Raw genomic sequence first — 27361 nt, forward strand, 5'->3', positions numbered from 1 at the left:
CTTTTTTAATGGACCCAGTGATATCCTTGTATATCAACAAGAACTATTTGACCTTCTTCATTAAAATGCCTGGCATCATTTTAGCTCAATAATGGAAATAAACAATACATCAAATCTCTCCCATGCTTCACTCATAAATAAAGAAACAAACAAGCAGATGTAAACAAAAATTACGTAGATGACAAAATAATCCATTTAAGACTTTCAGTTCTCCTGTGATGCTTTATACTTTGACTTCTACTAGTTCTCTTCCATCAGGAGTTGTCACCTCCTAACAAAAAAGCAATAATCCATAACAAAGTGTCTCAATTGTTGGTTCACCCTCTTGTCAACAACTTCATTTTGCCATTGATCACTGCTTTCATCACCTCTTAATCCAAAACAAACACTTTGTTATCCTTTCTTTTATTGCATAGGAAGAAAATCTAATTTATACAGCTATAATTTTCTCATCCTCAAGGATAATTTCAAAAATAATACCACAGTGATTGTGACAATACAGAAATGGCTTAAGTAGGATACAGGGCCATATTCATCATTATTACCCTCCTCATACTGCTTCCAATATTAATCTGCTACACTTTATCAGCAATCATATTAACATCTCTGGATGCGTGAACAAGTCTATTTGTCTCCAAAGATTTCTTTGGTCATACCTAATTTTATTGACCTTATATCTTAAAGGCGAGCCTCCTGATCCAGATCCAACACATTAAATGGGAATTTAGTGTAATCCATAGCACTGGCTAACACAAAATCCTGCTGGGGATGGAAAATACCTTTTTAATGTGTGTTTGAATATGTTTTTATTCTTTGCTGGTTTCAAAGAGCTGCTTTAATGAAATGAAAGAAAACAGAGGCTTTTGAATATTCTGATGAGTTTCAGGAATATTAGGTAGTTGCTATAAAGTTTTTATTAACAGTGAAACAAAGGGTACAGATACACTTTGTATAATGATGCCAATGTACATGATGGATTAGCACATCTGGAAAATGTTATTTCCCTCTCAGGTGCGGTTGAACTCTCCATCTGTTTAGTCTGAGTTCAGAATGGCTCTAAACCTTGGTCACAACATAAACCAGCCTCATACCTGTGCTACCCTACAGAACATGGGCAGCACTGTTCCCCTCAAGGCAACTGTCATGAAACCTTCCCAGAAATAAGAATTCAGAGCAAGGAGCTAAGACCAGCTGCTGGGCTGTGAGGAGAGCAATGAATTAATAAAGATGAGAGAAGTTAATGAGAAACACTCAGCCCTCATGGCTGGCTTATGAGATAAACTGAAGCAATTGAAAGGGAAAGGTTACAAAGGACCACTACAAACACACAATGTTGTGAATGTTAAATGTCAGTCAAACTTCCATAACTGATTCGTGAATGTTTGATTTTCTTTTTTTCAGAAGACTGTGGAAAATTAAATGTGTTTGTATTCCCCACTGAATACTTAACCTAAAAAATAGCAAACTTCACTTGTTTGGATGAATCTCAGCTCTTAAATTTCCTTTCCTTTAGTGAAAAAGACATCTTTAGAGCCATATGTAAGAAAACAGCTGAAAAATACATTTAGGGTGAAAATATGCATGTAATATCACTGAAAATTATTTTTTAAAAGGGCCATGCCCTATTTTCTACTTTATATGTCTAAAATATTAAACTTTCATTATTTGAACTCTGGAACTTTGCTGACTTCTGAACAAGAAACTATGTCATTGAAGCTAGACAACTTTTAGATTGCACCCTCTTTCTTAAGAAATTGTAGTAGGTTTCTGTGTCAAGCGCACTCCTCCGTATTGGATGAAATTGAATTTTTTATGTAGAAGACGTGTTTGAAGATTTTTCACTTTAAAAGAATTTATACTTGTCCAAATAATTTAAATATTGAAGCACAGTATTAGCTGTTTAAATCTGATCTGCCAGTAATTATCATCATTTATCCTTGGGTGTAAAAACTGCTTACTACTCTTCACACAGGCACTCTGATGAATCACTCTTTCAGAAGAGAAAAAAATGAAGAACAGTGTGCCAGACTGTTATCTTAAAGGTTTAAGCTTTTATTTATGTTATTACTGGTAGACTGCAGAAAAGCTCAGATAGTACCATTTAATTTGCTTCCCAACAGGCCTCAAATTCATCTATCAGTAATGGCATTAAAATGTCATTGAAAAGGATGAAAAGCACTGTGTTAAAAATGATTTTACTACCTAGGGTGCAAAGCATTTCATTACCAGACTTCTTACTTAAAAAGATGCAACGCCCCAAATCAATGTCTTGTACACCATGTGCAGCAGCCAGTGTGAATAAATTATTCCTATGAATAAAACAAGAACTAGACATCATGAATCTGCAAGACTTTCAAAATGCTGCCTCAGCTTGCACACTTCATGTTTTTCTTGTCAATTCACAGGCCAACATTTTGGAGGGAAATAGGCCAGGTGTGTTTAAGGCAGCCCACTCATATGTGACCAGCCAATAATGAGCTAAATCTGTTACTCTATGATAAAAATAAATTTTAAAAAAGTGCCTTTTTATCTTGATGGACAGCTGTCCTGAAAAGGCTGAATAAATTTTTATAATAGCATTTATAGTTCTCCAAAGATGAAAGAATGTACACTGACAACTTCACATATTTTTGCTTTACTGGATTTATCACTATCATTGTGTAATATGGGTATGTAAGATGATAATATGCCCAAGAAATAAGTTATCTTTGACACTGCAATATGAGTAAATATAAAATTTAGAAAAGTAATTATGAATATCAGCCAATCAGTAAGCATATGCTCTGCAAGCTCTCTTAAACAGTTCAACTTCAGATCTCCTATTTTAAAAGCTTTCAGAAATAAAATCTATTTGAAGACAGTAATTGTTGATGGGAGATTACATTGATCAATGTGCATGTTTGCATGAAAATTGGCCTCCTAGGAAGGATGTAATGCATCTTGATTTACCTTTTACAGCTATTCACTTTTTCTGTTATTTGGCAGGACATGTTCTGTAACATGGTATTCCTGCACAGCCTCTGCTGGAACAGACTGTAAATGGCAGAAAAGGGACACAAAAGCCAAGTTTGCCTGCCCTTCCAACTGATTACCTGATAGACTGCAATTACAGTAACATCTGTAAACTCATCTTTTACCACTTTGAGCAAAGTCAGAGGGCAGGTGAAATCCCTTCCCTCATCTACAGCTAAGTTAAACACACATTAGTCTGTTTCATGTTAAGTGTCGTAATTTTTAAATAACATTTTCCTTATAAAGAATGATGGCTTTGAACCCAAAATGGAATGTTAAGCTTCCAAGCTGCACAATTTTATAATTTTTTGTGACTATGACTGATAACAGAAATACTGCTGATACAGCAGTAGGAAGTATTCTTTCCTTACTACTTATTTGTTGTGCTATTCTGTTTCAAGGAGAGGTATATTTTGAACAGCTGCAGTATCTGAATAAATTGATTTTCACTGTGTTCTCAGCAGATTAACAGTAAGTGGAAGCTATCTTTTTACAAAGCTTTATCACTTCTTTCAAAAAGTCCTCCTTCTTCAATCCATTCTGATACCAATATTGACCTGCTGATGGGAATGCATCTTATAAACCTGCAGATAAATGTCTCCTGGCAATGCTTACACAGATGTATTTTTTCTAACTGAAGACTGTACAGGCTCTCTTTTAAAGGAAAGATTGTCTGTATGCAAGCCTCACATCCAGGACAAATTTAAAAAAATGGAGAGTTCAGGTTTATAAGTGCCCATAGCTGTAGACAAAAAGTTAAACAAATGATAGATATATGAACAGGGACCATTTGCCTAAACTTCACTCACTGTCATAGCAGAGCTGCACATCTGGTGAAGCAGTTATTTGAAAATCTTCCTAAAATAGCATAACATCAAAACTATTCTCACCATCAGTGACTTCTGGGGTGCTGGACACCTCTTCTGTGTCCACCGAGGCAGAGTTCCCTGCATCAGGCAGGTCAGGGGCACCAGGCATGACCCCAATCAGCAGCAGCTCCACCCTCTGCTCCAGCCTCTGCCTGGCCTGGCAGCGGATCACAACTACACAAAAGCAAAAACATCTTATTTGCAAAGAGCTGGCACCTGGATTTTAACAGAGAAATGAAACATAGAAGCTAAATGTGCTCAGAGAATGACAGAATTGCAGTAAGGAACAAGACGACTAAAAGCTTTTGCCAACCTCCACTTTCTATGGTTCTGTTGTGGTGAAGTAGCAGAAAATATTGCTAAGCAAACAAAAATGTGTTCAGTTAGTTCCCAACAGCACTTGATAATTTCTCTCTTATCTTTAATCATTAAATTTATCTTCATTTTACTTCAACTGCTAATAGGAATTATGGCATAGTTTGAAATATGCTACTAAGAAAGGAAGACTGAAACAAAACCAAAAAAAAAAAAAAGTTTTTATGATTACATGAAAGAATATTAAGTTACTCTTTGCTTTCTTAATTTAAGGATACTGTTATTAAAACTTCAACTTTAATAGAAGCATTCCAGAATAAAAAAGCATTCTCTCATGAGCTTCTGTTGGAAGTATTATAGAACTTCTTTCAGTTCAGTAAGTGATTTTAATTTACTACTTCCAAAGTATGTCTTTTTCATGACAAAGTTTTTAGGTTTTATCTTTTACACTAGTTTCTATAAAGCCTATTTCAACAGGGGGTTTTTTCCTTGTTTGGTTTTTTTTTTTTTTTTTTTTTTTTTTTGTTATTTTTTAGCTGTTTCTTATTTAATAACACAGAAAAAGAAGAAAATTATATAAAAGCACTGACAAAAAATGTTTTCCCAAAGATCTAGCACTTCCTAGAGTTCTGGGAATCAACATGAAAAAGAACAGCTGACCACATACTTCTTTTTAGTTTCAAGATCTGTAAGTCATTTTCATCAGAGTTTGACCCAATGTTTCTTCAAAAATTCACTCTGAAGTTAATATAAGGAATTATGATCTTAACTCTGAAGTTAAGATAAGGAACCATATTGTGGTGAATCAATATGCAGTGTTTAAAAAAAGAAGAAGGAAACTCCTTTTCTATATCATTTTTATTTAGCTTCAACTTTCAGTTCTGACACTTTATTTACTCTGCAAAATAGATAACTACATAAGTTCAGGTAATTTCCTTTCTCTCTTGGTCTTTCCCTGTTTAACAGAGTGTAAGTAATTTCTAGAGATCTCTTAGAATTTCCATGAAGGAGAGTTACTGAAATAGGTTAAACACAGATCTTTTTGTTTAAATGTATGACCTTATATAAATATAGTTTTAAATCTATATTTAAAAATAGATTACATTCTCTGTATTCCACTAGTTTACCAAATGTTTCAGATTACTGTGTGCACATTGTGTCATTTTCCGTTCTACAGTTCATCTTACTACAAAAATTGATTTTACATTTTCTTTTTTCCAAAATGGCTGAATAATATTTATGAATAAAATTCATAGATATCTAGGATTTGACTCAACAAATCCCTGAGCAAGCTGCCCTTGAGCAGGTGCTTGGATTAGAGGACCCCCAGTGGTCCCCTCCAATTAAAATTGCTGTATGCTTCTTTGACTCTACACTCCACAAGAATTAAAAGAATATTCTGGATGACCCTCCATTTGTAATCAATTCTATCAGATGGCCAGGGTATCATCTACTTAACATGTACTACATGGGTTGTGACCACTGATCATTTTAATTGGTCTCATGAGATAGAAAGCCAAGTGACTTCTAGAAATTTAATATATTAAGATGCAAATAAGAATGACCCAAAGATGAACTCCTTAATACACCAGCAAAGCAGCTTGGGTTTTTGACACAGAAACTTGTAGCCTCCAGGCAATTCTAATAAATGTCTGCATTTAGAGAGATGACAATACTCTTGATCATTATCTTTTTTTTTTTTTTTTAAAGTAGATTTCTTGTTATTATCTGCTTTGGATTTATATCTTACAATGCAAGTTTTCTAAATGCCCAATTATAACTGAAAACCACAGGTTTCAGAATCAAGGTAGGAATGGAAAATTACATAAACACACTTAAAGACACCTATTTCTGTTTTCTGGGACATTCTTGAAAGACCTAAATTTTCCTTGGGAAAAAATATTAGCCCAACATAACATCCTCATGGCCAAAGAACTATATGTACTCAAAATTAATGCAATGCATTTTTATGTATTACAAACATTTATTGAACATAAACAAATGGATAACAGGTATAAATATGCTACAATTTAGTTTTGCTGTTTTAAAAAAGCATTTAGGAATTTGAAATTACTTAAGGGTTGATAGCATGTTGTGACAGTGGTCACAAGGGTTCTTGGATGAGGGAAGAGACGGGAATGTTGACTCCATGTTCAGAAGGCTTGATTTATTATTTTATTTTATATATATATATATATATATATATATATTACATTATAACTATACTAAAAAGAATAGAAGGAAAGGTTTCCTCAGGAGGCTAGCTAAGAATAGAATAGAAAAGAATGATAACAAAGGCAGCTGGCTTGGACAGAGAGTGAGAGCCTGCCACAGAGCTCTGCTGTGACTTGTCACTAAATCCAAACATCCGCAGGACACCAATCACAAATCCACCTGATGCACTCCACAGCAGCAGATAACCATTGTTTACATTTTGTTTCTGAGGCCTCAGCTCCTCAGAAGGGAAAAAATCCTAAGAAAGGATTTTTAGGGAAAAGATGTCTGCGACAGTATGTGAGCTTCGGATCACACACAGAAGTGAGGTCACTTAAGCCATTCATTAAAATGCTAAACATTTTAATTCATAACTTATACAGAAAGCATTGGGTCCTGCACTTGGGGCACAACAACTCCAGGCAATGTCCCAGGCTTGGGCAAGAATGGCTGGAAAGCTGCCTAGGGGAGGATTTGGGGATGTTGATGAAAAATAGGCTGAACATGAGCTCAGATGTGCCCAGGTAGCCAAGAAGGCCAATGGAGCCTGGCCTGGATAAGGAACAGGAACAGGAACATGGCCTGGATCAGGAACAGGAACCTGACCAGCAGAACCAGGACAGGGATTGTCCTTGAGAGCTGTGTCCAGTTCTGGGCCCCTCAGTTCAGGAGGGACATTGAGGGGCTGGAGAGAGCCCAGACAAGGACAGTGGAGCTGGGGAAGGGTCTCGAGATTAAGAAGAGTGACTGAGGCAGCTGGGGTGTCTAACCTGGAGAAAAGAAGGTTCAGGAGAGACCACCTTCATCTCCAGACCAACCTGGAAGGAGGGTGTAGCCACGTGGGAGATAATCTCTTCTCCCAAGTACAAGTGACAGACAAGAGGAAATGGCCTCAAGTTGTGCCAAGGGAGGTTTAGATTGGATATTGGGAAAAAATTCTTCATGGAAAGGGTGGCCAGGTGATGGAACAAGGTGCCCAGAGAACTGGGGGATCATCACACCTAAAAATACTCAGAAACCAGAGATGTGGTAGTTAGGGACACGATTTAGTGGTTACACAGAGTTAATGGTTGGACTCAATGATCTTAGAGGTCTTTTTCAACCTTAATGATTCTGTGATTTCAGTGAAAGCATCAGCCCAATAAAAGGGAGATTTATCTTGAGGAATGCCACTGAATTACACAACAGCTTTAAATAACACAACAAACACTCACATTAATATACATGGTTCTAATGCTAATGAGACTCATTAAAGCCATCATTTTGGGCAACAGTTGATTACATGATCATATTCTGTTTCATTCCTTAAGGTATTAAAGTACAAATTAATGAGATGAAAGCTCTAATTAATACCACATCATTGGCATTTGTCTACAAGTAAAGAGTTCTTAAGCAATATAAATTAATGGCAGTACAAATATCTATGTTTTTTCAGAAATTGTCCCTGTATCTTAATACATTTAATGTAGAAAGGTATTATATTCACTCCACAAAAAGTGAGCTGAAAGGACAAGCTGGTATAGAATTAGTCCCACATTTACATATTGAGCTGTTGTTTCAGGGTTATAGATTTAAAAAGCTGTTCACAACTTCCTGTTTCATAGCTCTGGAATTATATCACACCTTAAAAATACAGATGGTCAAATATATAAGCATTTACTATCCCCAAAATAAGCAGGACACCTCCAAGAATATTCACTCATCTTTTAATGCTAGTTCACTTCTAAAGAGCAAGGGGAAAACATTGCTGTTCACACTACTTTATATTCTGTTTTTGATGAAGAGATGAAACTCAAGGCTGAGAGAAGCAGTGAACATCTCCTCCAATATTTTGCACCCAGTAGAGTCTCCAGAAGGGTGTTCTGGATATGCAAGAAGTTCTACCTTTGAGTCAGCCATGTGCTCAGCTCACCTTCAGTTCTCTAACTCAGGATTAATTGGGATACTGAAGGGCACAGCCCATAAGATTTTAAACTGCCCTCAATTCCTTTTATCTACTATAAGAACAAAGTAATGATCTAGATTTGCTTTGGAAATGGGAAAATATTTTATTTTTAATATGTTATGTTAACTTTTTCTAAGAGCTAGCTAAGTACTACTGCAAATTCCTGTGATCAAGCATGTGGGAATATAACTATTTGATTTTCTTAAATATTATTAAATATATTGTTCAAGCTTTTTTCAAGCATTACCTACCTGATTTCTGCTGTGGTGCTTCAGGTGTTCCATTAATGGGATAGATCCAGAGTATTCCCTGAGTTTCCCCATTCTCTGCTACAATAACATTTCTAGAAAAATACAAGTATCAATTAGACTGCTGAAAATTCTGTTTCCAAAGTAAGCTAGACTTAAGAGTTGTTGGAAAGGTTAGACTCTATCCTGCTGTATGCTGTAATGTTAACCACATCAGAGAAAAATATGAAATAAAATCCAGCTTAATATATCAGCTGTAAATTATATCAGACATAACTTAGATCCACTTAGTATATTCAAACATTATAGATCTGCAAACATTTGGCTTGATCTGCATTTTGTCAGGTTATGTTTACATGAGATAAGATTTTTGCAGTTTATGAATGACATAAAAATATCAGGATGCAAATCATTACTATCCCAAATATATTGAAAAAACAGAGTTACTAAGAGTTTTCATTTGCTCAATATCCATAACTGCACCAGCAGCCAGTACTTTACATTTTCTTTATTTAAAGCAAGAATAGATAGGTATTAAAACAGACAGATATCTCCCCCTGAATCTGCAAACTTTGCAGAGTACATTAAAAGCTTTTGATGGATACCCACTGCCCTCAAAATCAGACACTGGACTGCCCTTGGGAGCTACACATGAATAGTCAATGGGATAAATGCTGATAGGATTGAGCATCTCAACCACTTTTTCCTTTCCTTTTAGAATAAATTACCTGTTTAAGTCTCTGTTTGATTCACCAGTAACCTCATAAGGCCAGTTCTCACCATTTCCCCTCATTACATGAATTACCACCACCGCTTTATAAATTTTCATTTCAGCTGGCATGAATAACACAGGGATTTCCAGTTTTTCTTTTGGAGCTAATCGGATTCCTGCAAGATGAAACAGATTGTTGTGGTATTTTGGAAGTTTTCAAAATATTTTCTATAATTTTACTCATATCTTTCCCTTTTTCTTTTTTAATCACTGTTTAACCTTTTATCATACTTTATGTCTGTCCCTGTAAAAAATTCCATTTTAACCTGCCTTTGCTACAAAAAAAAAAAAAACAAAACCAAAACAAAACCACAATTAAGTGAATGTCCCACATTTAATATTCACTGTATTCAGTATTCAGATCATGTGTAACATATGCATGTCAATCCCATGATTTTGTGGGCCCTAAGTCATGTTTTTTTCAGGTGTGAGTTACATCTGTAACACTGCATTAAAAAGATTAATCCAAAAACAAATGCTCACATTCAAGACAACTATAATATATTTAAAAGAACCTTCATTACTGTTATTATACAAACCATGCTTTTTCCAAATGATATTTTATCTGATTGATTTTGCTGCTTAGAAAAACCCAAACAAAACAAACTAAACTTATGTTGTCTGTAATGAAGGTAGCCTGATATTTTCAATCTTTAAGGGCCTTTTTCCAGTGACTTGTCAGTCTGCCAAGTTTCAGAACACTTCAGCTATTTCAGAAATAATCGAAAGATTACACAGAGTAGAACAAGTAAATGAGTCTTTTAACTACAAAGCTCTTTGTTTGAAAAGTATTCCTGGAATTTGCAGGAAATGACACCACAGGGTTAGGGTTTCAGCTTTAATTCTATCTGCAGAAAATCGTCTTAGTTATGAGTGGCTGCTTCTACATTAGGCTTTGAATGAGTTTTTGTGATAATATTTCACACTTTCTACAATGAACAGAAGCTGATGCAGGTCTGTGGGTACCACTCCCTGGACATGCAGCATCCTCCTGGGGATCGCTTCTTTGATCACCACAGGTGGCTTCATGCTCAAAAAATGCCAGCAGGGAAACTTCACCTGGCGCTCCAAAAGGTCACCTTCCTCCAGCCAAAACTCCTCGAGGGTGAAGACCTCAGGGCTCAGAGTTGTAGAAGAGTGGGTGGTAGGGAAATCGTAATGCAGTCTTGGGAAAAAAAGGTGGATGCACAGAAGTTTGGGAATGAAGGAGGAAGTGCTGGGAGACTAAGTAAAATGATGTCAGACAGGAATACAGGAATGGCCAGAAAGACAAAAAAAAAATCAAGTCACATCAGGGAAAGAGAGAAGGGTTTGAAAAACAGCTCTCCAAAACACAGGACATGAGTCTGGACTCCTCATTTGCATTAACTCCCTACCAGCATTTAATGATAAAGTCTATTGGTGATAAGCTTTTTGCTAGAAACACTCTTAAACTAAAATAAATTAACCAAATTAAGATGGGAAAATCACTTTTAAATTAGGAAAGTTTTGAATATTTAAAACCACACAACTCTGCAGGTTTTCTACCTCTCCCAGTTAAAAAGACCTCAGGACATCAAATACAGACCACTGCCTCACTTTATTATGAATGGGAAAAGCCATAGGAAGTTCTTACCAAAACATATCTGAATTTCTGTATGTAAGAGTTTTATCATATACTAATTATGAAAATTAACCAGCTGCTTTGCACTTGTGATTGCTTAATTCTTGTGTATTTGTAGGAGTTCATCATGGCAAGAGCAATTTGCCTTGGAAATCATTACTTGAAAAGTTTTGTATCATGAAAGAGCTTGAAAATATCCTAATTAAAAATCCATTAAAATGTTAATATCTAAATGAAAAAAAACTATATATTTTTTCCAATTTTGATAAAAATTAAAGATTTTTCTTTGGATCTTTGAAGCATTATCTATCAAGCCCATACCCAAATTTAAAAGACATACTACATATACATGTATTGTTGGCAACTACATGGTCAAAGTTAAAATCTTTTAAAATTAGCACCTCATTTTTAATCCAATATCTGAAATAAATAAGCTGATATCAGGCATAGTTACAACACTCCTGAAGACATCTGAACTGGGATCCCCCCCTCTGGATCACAAACCCATCGCAGCACTGATGCACTGTTCTCCCTCAGTGAGAGAAGAGCCGGCTCTCTGCTGCGATTTGCCCACTTTGGGCTCACTCTGGTCCAGTTAAGACAAAGGCAAGTGATACCTTTGAAACAGAAGAGTACACTTCAGGATATATTTGCAATTAGATTGCCTTGAATCCACACATACATGGATACCAAAATAATGTAAACACTTTGTAACACATTACAATGCATCCTTAAGGTTCACTTGCAAAGCTTTTAACAGATGGCAAATAGAACAGACTGTAAACTCATAACCAGTTATACACATCATATTACATATTTTGAATTGTAGCTTAATGATGCCTGTTACAGGACAGAGCCCCTTGGTTTTTTTTTTTAATAGATTTTAATGCAGAATCCATATGATAGCATTCTGGGTCATTCTGGCAGAAAATTGGTTATTAAAGATCATGAAAAGACAAATTTTATAATATTGCTATTGAAACAGATTGGATTCACATTTTTAATACAAAAATCTTCTTATTAGAAGATGCTAATAATAAAGGCAATTTTTACATCACCAGGCTTGCCTGCAGCTGTCAACTAACCAACTGATCATTAACTGCTAATACAGATTTGCTTCATTATGATCTTGGCCCGTTAATAAGATAGCTAAAGTAGCCATAATGGCTATTTTAGCAAATATAGCAAATATAATTTGCTTTTATTTCTTCTTTCCCATTTAGAGAATGCAGGCTAGCACACAAAAAATAGCTCTGTGTACAACTTTAATAAAATCAGTTTTACCTGCTCCTACTTGGCCGGGGACCTCAAGTACTCTGCCAAAAACTGATACCAATGGCTGATCCCTTGCCTTCACGTAATTATTTTACTGCAGTGAATATCCACAAATTCTGTGTAAGAAATCCACAGCAAGTCCCTTTTCTGAACACAGGTACATCACATTTGATAAAAAGCTTTGGGCCAGATTTTGATAATACCTCACTCTTCTTTCACTGTCCTACAGCCCATTAGGAAACAGTTAAATTTAGCAGAGTAAACTCACTGACCCATTAAAGACTGAAGGCATCTGACTCAAACCAAGGGCTGCAATTTGAGTCAACTGCCTTAAAAAGGAGTGTGTGGAGCTCTGCATGATCCCTCATTTCATTTTTAGGTAACCTTTTCTTAAGCCTTGCCTCTAGCCTCCCCAGAGGCTGCTGGAGAGCACTGATTCTGTAAAAGATTCCTCAGGAACTGAGCCTAGAATTCAGAACTGGATTAGATAATAAATCAAAATTAGTATATTTCAAATTCATGGCTACAATTCTTTGGGACACTGAGCTGTCATTGAGTTCTGTGTAACTTTTGTGTCAGCCCTAGGAAACTCAGCACTGCAAGAGCTAAAATTCAAGCAGCAGTGGATGCCAATAGCTGGGATGTTATTTGGAAGGAATACAGATGGGTAAAAATGCATTTTTTGCCTCTACAGTAGATTAGGAAAAAATGTTAAGAGCAAGCATACCAGGCAGCATCATGGTAATAAAACAGTGATGGCAAGGAACAAAATATTCTGCAATGAGTCATCCTCCCATTTAACTTTAACCTAAAGCCATGTATTTTTCATATTAGTAAGGTGCTTTGCAGGCAGATTTTCTAGATGTTGAAGTGCATCTCCCTGATTCACTCCTCCTAATTCTGTAGCATCTGAGTGCCTCCCATTGATTTTACCCAGAAGAAGAGCACTCAGTTCAGCCTTCTTTAATTGAAAGAGAGAGATGAGACAGAGCTCAGAATATCTTGTTGAAGTCTCATGGAAAATCATTTAGGAGGGGGTACTTTTATTTGTTTGTTTTCTTGATAGTTTCTCCATTAAAATTACTATAGCAGCATTTTGATTAAACCCACAGACAGCTTTGCTAAAATTAGCACTGGCTATGTAAATGTCAACTCACTATAATTAGGTCTGTTCTCTCCTATTATCCTCAGAATCTGGAAAGGGCAACCTCCAAAATATTCATATACAGCAGCTGCTGCTGGGGAATTATTGCTAATTTCCTCTCAAGGAGCTCATCCAGAAAAGAATTGATATCAGATAGCAAAGAGTGAGCTATTGCCAGCATACTAGTATCCAAAATGCATTGAAAAAGTCAGGCCTAGGTATTAATTTCTTTTCATCTGCTGGAAGAGATAAAATCCTGGTTCAAATATGAAAACTAAGATCTTTTATAGCACCTCTCCCAGAAGAGTTTCATTGCTAAATCCCAAAAGTCTAATAAAGAACAGACAACATTTCTACTTTGACTCTTATTAAGGGTGGTTCCATTTTTGTTTGCATCTTCTTTTTTTTTAGTGCTTCCAATGAGGCTGCTTGAATTTTTTATTCCCTTTCATTAAAACACAATCACAATCCCCTGTTATGGATTCTAATTATAAAACTGTGAGAGTAGCAGCCTGTTAGTTTTGCTACATCAGTATTATAATTATTCAGTCTCAATGAGTAAATATAAATAAAATTTTCTGAATTGACAGTCATCATACAAGAGCCAACAGCCTCCATCTGTGTAGATATTCAAAATTTGACTGGACATGGTCCTGGACCACCTGATGGAGATGACCCTGCCTGAGCCACAGAGGGTTTGGATGAACAAGAGGATCTCAAGAGGTTCTTTACCACCTAAGCAGTTCTGTGCTTCTGGAATTCTGAGGTCATGACAGATCAACAGGCTTTGTCTTGTTTCTGTTTTTAAGAATTCACATAAAATGCATCCTTGTTTGCAAAACCAGACACAGATACTTTTCTCAGTGAATTGCAGGTGATATGAAAAACAGTGCACCCTACAAAGGGAAAGCAAAAAGGCAAGAACGAGAGATCACCCTTACATAACAATTAGATTTGGGTGCAACTAAAGGCAAAGAAGCAGGATACTTCTAATTGCATCTTCTCTGGGTCAAATAAAATAGAACACAAAGCATTTCAAGGTATTTCAAGTCCCATACAAACAGGCAAGTAAAATATCTAATAAAATAACCATGTAAAATGCCAAAATTTAAATTTGCTGCATCCCACGTTTTAACATTTACATCATCATTTTCCTTCCTTCCTTAAAGTTCAGTCGTTTTAACATTTACATCATCATTTTCCTTCCTTCCTTCCTTCCTTAAAGTTCAGTAAGTTAGGTAAGTGGAGCTCAAGAGAGGTTCCTTCCACAGATGGTCCCTTCCTTCCTTCCTTCCTTCCTTCCTTCCTTCCTTCCTTCCTTCCTTCCTTCCTTCCTTCCGCCACTTCCGCCACTTCCGCCACTTCCGCCACTTCCTTCCGCCACTTCCTTCCGCCACTTCCTTCCGCCACTTCCTTCCTTCCTTCCTTCCTTCCTTCCTTCCTTCCTTCCTTCCTTCCTTCCTTCCTTCCGACACTTCCTTCCTTCCTTCCGACACTTCCTTCCTTCCTTCCTTCCTTCCTTCCTTCCTTCCTTCCTTCCTTCCTTCCTTCCGACACTTCCTTCCGACACTTCCTTCCGACACTTCCTTCCGACACTTCCTTCCGACACTTCCTTCCTTCCTTCCGACACTTCCTTCCGACACTTCCTTCCGACACTTCCTTCCGACACTTCCTTCCGACACTTCCTTCCGACACTTCCTTCCGACACTTCCTTCCGACACTTCCTTCCGACACTTCCTTCCTTCCGACACTTCCTTCCGACACTTCCTTCCTTCCTTCCGTAAAGTTCAGTAAGTTAGGTAAGTGGAGCTCAAGAGAGGTTCCTTCCACAGATGGTCCACAATGATTGCATTTCTAGGGGCCTCTCTGCTTCATGAATTGTGGATACTTGCACCAGGAGATAGAGTTGTGTTTTCCCTTTCCTCTGGCATTTTCACAAAATCCCAAATACCTGGAGCTGGAATGGACCTCTGATAGACAAATGGTCCAATACCTCTCTCCCAGCAGAGTCTACCTGGACCACATCTCCATGGATGGAGACTCCATAGTTTTTTTGGGCAACCATTCCAGTGCTCAATCTTCCTCACAGTAAAAAGCATTCCCTTTGCTCAGATGAGAATTTCTTGTTGCCTGTCATTGGGCACCACTGAAAAATTCCTTTTCCCATCCTTTTTGCACCCTCTCTTCTGGTACTTATACAGAAGCATAAAATTCATCTGAGCTGATGAATTACTTAGTTGTAAAATTTAAGTCATGAATATGCAATTCAGATGCTAATAAACAATTTCACAAATGACTGGTTAAAACTTTATAAGTTGCTTTAAGAAAGACATGGCACAAAGAAAGGCTTCACAACATCACTACCATAAGCACACGATGTATTAGAGCATGTTTATAAGATTTGTTCACCATTTTATGGATCTTGTATTAATACAATTTTGCATGCTTCTGCCAGAGATTTTCGGGATTATTTAATTAAGATTTTTCATTTAGAATAATTTCTTTCTGGTACAAAATAATAGATTCAAGTTAAACACTTGCTCTTTAGATTAAAATAAATGGTTTGAGAACAGGGCTCAGTAATTAAATATGTTGTTTCATTTAATGCAATTTATTTTGTTTTTAAATGAAGCATGTCTGAAAGGCCAAGTATAAAGTTTTCCTTCCATTTATAAAATTCTCCTTCTCTAACAGCTTATATTGCAGTTTCAGTAAAGATCAAAACAATTATTTTGACAGATATTATATTTTGACCTATTATATTTATTTATTGTTGAAGTGCAGTAACAACTATGCTTTCAATGGTTAAATACACTGAGGAAAAAAATGTTGCCAAGTAGAGTAATTCATTTCTCTGCTGACAACCAAAACAAGCAAAATAATTCTTAAGATCTTTAATTCCAAGAAAACTTAAAAAAATACATGTAACAGAAATCATGAAAGTCACATTCTCTTATTATGGGACTAAATTTAAAAGTTTTTTAAACCCCAATATAAAATTGTCACTTAATACATTTCACAACAAAGTCTCCATCACTTCCCAATCACATCTGATTGTAAATTTTGATGTAATAATCTTCTGCAGTAATACACAAATCATGTAAAAACCTAAACTGATTTATCATAAATCACCCCTCTTATCTCTGAACTCTGATACCTGAAGTTCTGACTTTGGGTAGTTATTACAGACCTAAAAATCAAACAGAAAATGGACCCACATTCATATAGGTGCCACATTTCTTTATATTTTACATCTCTGCTGTTACCTTATGCCCTTGTCTTGACACCATGGGGTATCTTTGCCATTTTCCTTCAGGGGTGCTGGGATGATTGGCTTGGGGTTCATTTGACAGAAATCCAGTTGGGCAGCACATCAGGAAAGCCACATCCAAATGAAGGACATGAGAGGGGTAAGGAAGCAAGGCTGAACTGAGCAGTACAGAGCAACACAAGGCAAATGTCAGAGAAGGAAAATCATTGAAAAGCCAAGGAATAGTTCAGCAATAGGGATGGAAAAATGAACAAACAAAGCACAGGAGGAACCAGCAAAAGGGCAACAGGCATAAACAGTAACTTGCAAAATGAAGCCACAGCAAACACAGAGCAGAATGTGTGGAGGAGGCCAGACTATTTATTAAAGTTTTTTGGCAGAGGCAATGCCAAAGACATAAGAGTAAGGAGTGAAAAATAATCAAGAATGAAAGTAGTAACTTTTCTTTCTATCCTATGGTCCAATACTTGTTTTAATACTTCATGGTGTACTGATAGTTTCTCTTGCTTTCTCCTTACAAATCTATTTTATTCCTCCAAAAATCTGAGAGTTGGTAGATCTACCCTATCCTCCTTTGACCAGTTCATCTATCTAAAAATTGTTTATCATCCTCGTTTTCCTGATGACAATTTTACATTGATAAAACTCTGTAGATCTTTCTGGCATCCAAGATCTAAATGTCTGCAACATAGTAATGTCTTAGATCCAGAGTCACTGAAAGCAGGAGACAAACTTCAAAGTTGAAGAAAAAGATGCAAAACCTCTTCCAAATCAGCACTGTAAAAGATGCAATAATATACCTCTTCTCTGAGTGATTCTATTTGTGACAGACTAAACAACAGAAAAGTAAAAACTCAGTTATGTTAGGTCAATTTTCCTTTCCTAAACTAAATATTCATTTTAGTTCTGCACACATGTAAATATAACTGACATTCTCAGGAGAGATTAATTGATTAAGTAGTTATATAGAAGAAAGACCATAAACTCAGTGTGGATGGAGAGTGCTGAGCTGAGTGGAGAGATAAGATGGCCAATAACAATAGGATCTTACATTCTCTACTTCAGTAACAGAAAATCTACTCAACCTCTCTTGCCCCTCTGCTACTGTGTGTTAGTTGTGTTCTGTGTACAAAAAAACACTCTACAAGCACAACCTGCCTACAATCTCAAAGTAGACAATCACCACATTAATATTTTCAAAATGCAAGAGCCACACAAGAAATGGCATACGCTTCTTAAACAAGTGTGACTTTCAATTTAGTGCCCAGCCACTAAAAACACCACCAAACCTTGTCCTTTCTCCCTTAAGAAAAGTTCATACTACCCTAAGATGAAGTACTAGCAAGTAAATTAGGAATATGACAACTTCACTATTTCTTAATCTTTTTCTAGATTGAAATGTACACAAAAGTGTCTTGAGTTCATGCCTGAAAGGAAACTGTAATTGCTTCAGTTCAGATGGAATTGAATTTCTGACATACGTCAAATATCTGATTACTTTTGACAGATGTGTTTTTACTTTCCCTTAAAACTGCACGGATGTATGTCTTAATCTGATCTCTGAAAGCACAGTCAAATTCTGAATCTATGGCAGATTTTAATCAAAACCTGCAAAGTGTTGTGAAATCACTAATGACACCAGTTGCTGTTACATCTTTCTACTTCTTACATGCAACCAAAACCAAAAATTGTACTGCTTCATACAAGTATTCAGAAGATTTATCACACTTCATAGGGCAGACAGTAACTGGAAACAGTGTGACTGTGAGTCATATATATAGAGAGAGAGAGAGAGAGAGAGAGAAAGAGAGAGAGAGATAGTGTTACTATTTTGTTACTCCTTTTCATAATTCTGGTAAGTACGCTCTTCATCATTTGAGGTTTTACAGGTCTCTGTAGTATGGCAAAATTGATTTCTGCCTTTTTTTTTGGTCTTTTCCCACTCAAGAAAATAGATGAAGATGGTAAGAAGAATCCCTCTTTAAAAGTAATGTTTGCCCATTAATTTGACTTGTGTCTTAAAACAGTAGCTGAGTGAATGACAGAGCCCAGAATATGGTACATGTATTTCATAGCTATGAACAGCAGTATTGTTGTAAGTGGACTAACAGTAATTTCTTCTTAGCCTATCAAATTAGACAAATATTTTTATTGCTCCACTTTTGTATCCTTTTGACCCACTCTACTTCATGTGCAACATGCTAAAATCAAACACGTGGCAATGACAGCCTCAATGTTAAACCATGCCACTGGTCAGCAGGTAATCTCCAGATTCCAAAACTCTGAAGAAATTATCTACATTTATTAATCAATCTGAAAATAAATCTGCCTTAAATGAGAATATAAACCAAGTTCTTATTTACAAAGAAAAAGAGCAAATAAAATATAAACAAAAATTATTTTATTTCATTAAAAATCCCTAGGCAGAGCACCAATTTTAGAGCTGCAGCTTTAGTCTTCAACTATTCTAAAAGATGGCCCCTTAAATAAAACTTTTCTCCTATTCACAGTTTTTCAGCTAGAGTTCTCTGTCCTTGTCCTTACAGGTAAAATATTCAAAGGTCAGCCAGGATATTGCTGCAATTTAAATGAAGCATTTGGGACTTTGCTAGGAGCTGATGTCTTCAGAGAATGTGGACTTCACCCAGAAATAGCCTAAGACACTAACAACAGCCACAGACAACCTGGTACTTAAACCAAGCATTCTTCTCTTCCCAATGCCAGTTACCTCCTCAAGATGTTTCTTGTGCTCTATGGAAGTGAAAAGGAAAAGATAAAAATCATGGGCTCTGAAAACAAGGTTGCAGGAATCAATTCATAAAACTTTATGTAGGAATAGAAAATGCCTAAGAAAAGAAGAAAACCCTTCATTTTTTTTTTCTATTTATTAAGGTGTCATTTTGATTACTTCCTTGGTCAGGAGAAAATGCAGTCAAAAAATAGCCTGGGATGTCACTGTTGTTGGATTTTATCTTAATTTTAGGATTGAGTGCTGGCTTGACTGCAGTGGCCTCATACAGAGGCCAGCAAACATACCTCTAGGATGACAATTTATAGAATACATCTTATATTCTGACTGCTCTCATTGACATGCAAAACCTGCTCCAGATTTTATCAAGACCATCACAGAACAATAATTTGTCCCTAGAGAAAGTACAGAAAAAAACCATTAGCAATATTCTCTAGCAAGAAAGTCTGTTGAGCTGTCAAGTGCCTTTCTACTTCAGTGATATTTTTGATTTTTATGGACAAACTAGTAACTCACATTGACTTGTTCTTTTTTTAACAAGTAATGATTTCTGACAGAATCCATTTTTTCAAACTCTGAAAATTCGCATGTCTACACAATATCATCTTTTATTGTCAGTGCAATCTTACATGCTGGTTATGTACATTCCTGCTACTCAGTCATTACACCATGTTAGGACACATCAGTTTAGAAATACCCAGAAATATTTTAACCCTGCTACAAAGACCTGGGAGATGCTGGATCAGTGAATATGACACATGGCTGCTCACTTGTCAGACTCAGGTATAGCTACAGATCATATTTAAATTTCATTAAGACTTCATTCAAGTAACAAAATAGTTTATCCCTTGAATTTCTGTGGTTAATATGATAATTATTATAATTCTCCTGGTCCCCTGAGGGGCAGTTGAAATGCTGTATGAGTTTCCAGCCATAAGGACTATTAGCAGTTCATGGCTGGGGAATGTGCATTGATTCCTGTTGTGTGAACAAGGTTAAAATCACCCCTGCAGCTGTAATTTAGAGCAAATAGTAATCAAATATCCAATAAATATATGAGATGCTGACCCCTAAAATTCAGAGATTAATATAAAGGGATATACTTGAGGGCCTCATGAAAAAGAAAAAAAAATGTTTAGAAGCAAACTTGTAGGAAATGAACTAGATTTAAAAACCAAATAAAATCAAGGCTAAAAGTGGAAATTAATATTAAGATATTCTGGAAGGGATCAAGGACTAAAATTACGTGAGAGTGTCAGGATGATTGTGAATCATAGAGAAGACAGGCTTTGGATGACTCAATGGGAGCTGCAGTGTTTCTGAGGAGGGGCGGCTGCTGCAGATCCTGAACCTCTCTGTGAACCCAGAAATGGAAACCATTTGATTTCCCATGGAAACCAAATGATACACTATCAGCCACAATTCAGAAGGCAAGATGACTACTTCATTTTCACACAAAATACAAAACAAATACCTAAAATTTAGCTTTTACTTTTTTTTTTTTTTTGCACAAACTGTTTGAGTTCCCAGTAAGAGACCAGTTTTCTTTTGATTCAGGAAGGAAGAAAACGGATAATTTCTGATTCTTTTCTAAAACTTAGTTAAAATATAGCCAGAGATAAAACTACAATGCTTTTCTGGAATAGAAAGGAGACATTTTATGTCAGTAACTGTAACCTCCTCTGACAATAACTTGTGGTGAGATAACTGGGAATGAAAATTTTCATGCAAGGAACTTAATCGAGATAATACATTTTAAATCTGTCAAAACAACATGCTGTCAGCCTTCAAATCTAAGCCATTTTTTCTCTCCATATGGTTTAGTCTCTAAGTCAGCTCAAGGCACAAGTGATTTGCAGCCAAACACTGAACAAATGTAGGGAAAAATGCATTTCCCAACAGCTGTTTGTCATAGGTGTGAAGTGAAGAAAAGGCAGAGGAAAAAAACTCTGTGTGTAAAGATGACAAGGAACAGATCTTTACAAGCTGTCATTTGGTATCAATCTAAAGAAAAAAAATAAAGTTTATTTTCTGATACATGGCAGCAAGGAGTTGGAGAAGAGTAGAAAAAAGAGTTAGAAAAATAGCAGTTAATTTTCCTACAATTTATAGCTTTTCCTGGTTGAATATATTTGGTCTCAAAATTTAATTTATTTTTTAGATATGTTCCTTTTCTATATAGACTAATGACCAAAACACTTGCAATGCTGATTCCTTAGAGGCAATAGGTTACAATAGTGAAGAAAAGAAAGTTTGTACAGTTTGTATCTATTGATGGTACTTGACTTCTTGACCCTGTTTTCATCCTGATGTAGTAAAAGAATAGACAAATAATATAATGGAAATTCTGAAAATTTTACTTCAGAAACTTCAAGGTACTTTTTTCCCTTTTTGGATTGTATTATTAAAGCACGTTTAAAACATATTTGATTATGCAGAACACTGCAGAGATCTTTTTTTGTTTCTTCACAGCTAAACATTTCAGTCATTACGATCACCTAACTTGAGTTCAATACATAGAAAGAACTCATTTGAAAAAAATCAAGGTTCAGTCTCAATAACTCTTCTTGAACAAGAGAATTTAATTAGGAAAAAACCACAGTCACTTGATTTAGAACTTGTCAGCAATAGTGAATCCTCCACGTTTCATTGAGAATTGTTCTGAGAGTTAATTAAGCTCATTGTTAAAAATAGGTTTCACTTTTAATTTGTCTACTGAATAACACTCACTTGTTTTCAGTCCCTGTTTTCTTCTGTGACACTGAATGCTTCATCACCAACATTCTGCTTTGTAGAGAGACAGGACAAACAAATTGCCACCAAAATTTTCTTTGGTTAGTTAAGTAATTAGGGACCTCTGAATCTCTCCCTCTTATCTTGAATCATTTAAACATGCTTTTATTGCAAAGATGAACAAACAACTGCAGAAGTCAACCCAGGCTAATTAGCATTGAATATCTAATAGAGGGTTCCTAGAAGTAAACAGGCTTCAAGAAGTTGGAAAAAAACCCTGCATTTCTTCAATCAATGAGATTGGCATCAAAAAGTAGAGGTAGGAGAAAGCAGGAAAAAAAGGCATTTCCACTTAATTCAGAGTTGGGAGAATTGGGTAAATCTATAGATCAAAGAAAGAAAAATAACACAAAAATTAATTATTGATTTGGAAAAGGGATAAATCAGTAAGAAGAAAAGATTAACAGGATATAGCTTGTGATTTTTTATTGGAAAGGATGTAAAGTAAGCTGGAGAGATAAGGATTATCCAAAATTTCCTCAACAGCTACTGACAAGCTATTATATTGTCTAGTGTCATGTGCTATTATGTGTGATAAAGCTGATTTTCTTGTTTGTGTATGTAGAAAACACATTGTTGACACAGGTCTGAAAAACAGTTCTTTTCAGCAATCAAATTCTTATTTTCCTATTTAATGGAAAAGAGAAAATTGTATACATGGCTAGAAAAAAAGAAATTGGAACAGCCCCTAAGAGGACAGCATGCAATTCAAGTTTTGGGTTCTGCTGGTAGTATGTAGCAGAGGTAATAAAAAGGGTTACAAACCTCAGGGATTAGCTAAAATTCCTGGCACCTATTGTGAAAAAGGCATTGCTACCTGTAATTAATAGATATCAATCTTTATGGGCATATAATCTTTGTTTTATCTTAGTATCTTTCTGAAGGAGAAAATTACTTAATTTATAAGGGATTTTCAGTGCTTGTGAAGAAATCAGATAAAAGACAATTCAACACCAGAAATTGGTGGAATTCTATAGTTTTCCCCTCAGTGTAAAAACATTCTTATAACACAAGCAGGCAAACAAGGCAATCAAAAAACATGATCTGCATTCTTTAAGTTCATCTATTACAAAAAAATCTCTCAAGTTAACTACACTGAATTTAGTACCTTAAAGAGGCAATTAATAGCTTCAATTTAGAGATAAAAGAAACAGTCACATCATGAAGTTTCACAGACCTCTTGATAGTTACATGGGATAATTTTCAATTCCATGTCTCGTTTTGGACTTTGAATATTTGTTTCCCCAATGCTTCACCAAATGATTATGAGAAAGAGATTCTTCTTACGTTTCAAGCCTCTGGATTTTATTTTGAAATAACTACAGCTTTAGTAGGGGAAAACCTTTATTATACCTATAGCACTGTTTCCCTGGTTTAAAATGAGTAAAATGCTAGATTCCTTTGCTCAAGTAAAAGAGGATCTGTGAAAATAAAATTAAGTACCTTAACAAGATGTGAATGCAGAAAGTACTTAAGGTTCAGTCCACTTTCATTCATTATCCATATAAATTTCAGAGGTTTTGAATATTTTTGCAAACACAGATTTTACCTAATGTTGTATATTAACAGTAAAAAGAGTAAAATACTTGAACATAAACTACTGCATGGTAAAAACAATGTTCTAGCAAGAGGAGTTTGAGGAAATAATACCCTCTTTCAATGCCCTCATGACCCTTTAAATTACTGTGCAAAGAAGTTAGCTTAACTTCCCTCCACTCAACAGATGATTCTAGACCAAATATGTGATACCAGACTATGAGTGTAATAAAGTATCTTATGTACATTGTAAAGATAACTTTGATGTTCAATGAAGAATTTTGTGCTGCATGCTTCAGTGGTTGTGAGGTATTATTCCTTCATACAGTAAAGGTCACGATTCAAACACTTTTCAGCCATTTGCAATGTAAGTCCTGGTTCTGTATTTCTCCAAAAACACACACATGATGTGCAGTACTTAATACCAAAATCCCCTCTGTTGACTGACTTACTATGGCTTATGAGCAGAAAAAGCATCACACTGAAAGGAAGGCAAAGGCTGGGTTAGAGTTACAGCCCATCCTGGCCTTTCACACACAGCAAACACAGCACAAGTGCCCAAATTTCATTTTTCCTGTGCTTGTTTGAGGCTTGCATGGGTTTTTGAACTTGGTATCAGCAACGCATTTAAAGAAATAAATATTGTTTAAACCTAAATATTATTGTAAGATGCAAGATTTTTAGTAATGTTGATGACTGAAGGTATCAACCTGATCTTCAGGTAAACAAGAGGGATTTCACATAAATAATGTAAAAGCTGAAATTAAGATCCTGTATGCATCATAAAAGGCAGGGAAGAGAAAGATAAATTTTTGCTGAGACTCATATGAGAAGTGGTACTAGTGAGATGCATTCTTTTTGCAAATACACTCAGGCAGGTACAATCCCAAATGCTTTATCATAACAAAACAGGCCCTGCCTAATCATTCAGGCTGTGTGACAGAAAAGTAAATCAGGGAATCCAAATTCCCCCTGGTAACTGAAATATATCAATTTTAATGAGATTGTGAATAATTTATTATCTTTCCCATAAAAAATATTTTGAATAATTTGTTAATCTTAGTAATAGTATGGCAAAATATCTAGGGAAGAATGAAAGCAGCAGAGTACAAAGAATATGATGTTCATTTTAATTAAATTATTCCTCCCCTTCAGAGAACAGCTTTAAAGACCCCATTTGGCAAGAAAATGAGCCACAGCATTATTGATCCTGATTATATCTTATAAACAAGGAGAAATATATAATTTTGAGGTGAACATACAGATTATGGGCATACCAAATTATTTATCAAAACAATTAGCCACACAAATAATCCCACCTCTATTCACACCAGAGCAGTTAAAATAGATGCCTGAAATACACATTTATATTCCCTGTAATTACAGTGCAAGTGAGGCAGATGTTTAAATTTAAATTCTTTGCTGTCTGGGGATTGTCTTACCTACCTGAAATTCATCAGATTCAAATATGCTACTGAGCTGAGACTGAACAACCCAAATGCATCTTTCCTTATAATGAATAATCTGACTTGTGAATCCAACTACTAGCAGCTCTTATTTCAATTAATCACACACCCTACCACAAAACCAAACATATTCTTTTAAAAGTGTATAAACTTTATTATGGGATGTTAGGGGAGAGAACACAGACCCTCTTAAATGTTAAATCTCATTATTCAACAGGACCTTTTCTGCTGCTTGTAAAAAATGTTGTATCTGGCTATCAAATACAGTGCAAAACTAAAGCTCAGACAACACTGACTTCACCAAGAAGGAGAAAATGCCCATCTGCATGGCCAGAACACTCTGACAGCTTTCCTAAGTAAGTCAAGTAGTCCTGACAACTTTGAGACTAAAAGAATGAATAAAAATAATGTTAAAAAAGCCGCCCTCTTCTTTCCTTTCAGTTTGTTCCTGACTACAATTCAGATTGAGATTTCACATAATTATAACTCAAAACATCTTCAGACAGCAACAGAACTATGTATCTATTGAAGAGTTGTAGAACTCTGAGTAGAGAAGGAAGACAAAATAATTTATAGAGCTGTGGAAAATGTGTAGAAGCAAGTTAATTGTTTGGCAGGACAGTTATGGAATGACCTGGTCGTATAAACTTGACTTGTGTGATTGGGTTTTACAGAAATATGAGATTAAAAAAGGAGACACTCTTGTGTAACACACTTGAGTCTATGCTTCATTGCACAGAATTCCAAAAAAGATTCCAAGCACATCATGCTACTTGGAATGAGAAAAAGAGTGTCAGGACAGGGACTATCATAGATATGTAAAAAGCTTAACACTTGGGAAATAAGACCTTTAAAATCAAGCTGAAGTACACAATGTTCTGCAAGCCAAATTCTGATTAAGAAAAACCTTAATGGTTTCGTGACTTTAAAGTGTGTGTCACTATATTGAGAATTCTCTTACCACTGTGGATAAAAAATTGTTGTTTAACTACTGAATGCATACTACATATATATATTTGTGTGTGTAATATATATAATTTTACTTTCTCTTAGCTTCCATTTTATACTTGACACCCATTCTTCACTGATCAAAAGAAAAAAAAAATCAATGAAAACATTTGACAAAAAATGTTCTAGAAAAACAGTATATGAAAAAAGAATATTAGTTCAACAGTGTAATTATCAAACACTTTTAAGGCATAAAACTTCAAAGTTGAAAGGTCAATTTCAATAATGCCTTCTAGCATTTATGTTTTAAAATAAAACCTGTGCCTTGGACAGTTACTTAATAAGGTAAGTTTAAATTGGCTTCTCTCCTGGAAAGTGTACAGTAATTAAAACAAACAAGCAAAAAAAGCCAACTAGCTCTTCTTTCCCTCAAACCCTCAGACCTACTTTTGAAAAACTTAACATTTTATCATGATCTTCCATCTCCAAATGTTCTTGCAGAAAAGGTTCCATTTCTTTCCCACACATACCCCATCTCCTCATTTTAAAATGCTAAGGGAATATTTTCAAGAATTCCATAATTATTTTCAACCTCTATAGGAAAAAAAAGTCTCTAATTTTCAAAATTTCCATACATTTTTTCTATCAATACCAATGCCAGTAGGATCGGGTGAGATATTTTGTTGTTTCTTTCATTTTTTAGTCTTTTATCCTCTCTCAGCCAGGTTAGACAAGCATCTCCAACATACCTTCACTGTTTCTCAGAACTCAACAGCTGGATAAATAAGCAAAGTCAACTTAGAAACACAAATGAAGAAATGAAGAAAAGCTACAGAAAAATCAACAATTTCAGTCAGTAAATCAGCTAGCTTAGGGCAGGAGGGAAACCTACTCCTCACTGAAGGTTTGGGGTCCAGCATGGATGTGGAAGCATCTTGCACAGATGAATTAATGAGAGACAGGGATGTCACTGTTCCCAGAGCAGAGAAGGATTGGGAAAATGGAAATAAAACAGATATCCAAAAAAATCAAACCTCTTAATTCCCTCAAGAAACAACTGATCGATACTGCTGGCAACTTCCCCACTGTGCATGTGCTGCTGGAAACAAAAGATTAGTGCAGATAATTTTTTATAGCAAATTTGGAGTTAGACATAGATTTACTGAGTAATTTACAGGTTGAGACAAATCTGTATCTCTGG

At 35.6% G+C, this 27361-nt stretch overlaps 1 protein-coding gene across 1 annotated transcript in view; it reads right to left on the bottom strand.

Annotated features, from left to right (window-relative positions):
- Positions 1–27361, bottom strand: part of CFAP47 (cilia and flagella associated protein 47) — a 261632-nt gene that overhangs the window by 26860 nt on the left and 207411 nt on the right. The window contains exons 58-60 of the mRNA XM_058800177.1: positions 9332–9491; positions 8607–8698; positions 3903–4055 (exon numbers count right to left, since the gene is read on the bottom strand). Coding sequence (XP_058656160.1) covers positions 3903–4055; positions 8607–8698; positions 9332–9491 — 405 coding nt within the window. The remainder of the gene's footprint in view (positions 1–3902; positions 4056–8606; positions 8699–9331; positions 9492–27361) is intronic.

Source organism: Ammospiza caudacuta, chromosome 2, assembly GCF_027887145.1.
Source record: "Ammospiza caudacuta isolate bAmmCau1 chromosome 2, bAmmCau1.pri, whole genome shotgun sequence".
In the NCBI taxonomy this organism is placed as follows: Eukaryota; Metazoa; Chordata; class Aves; order Passeriformes; family Passerellidae; genus Ammospiza; species Ammospiza caudacuta.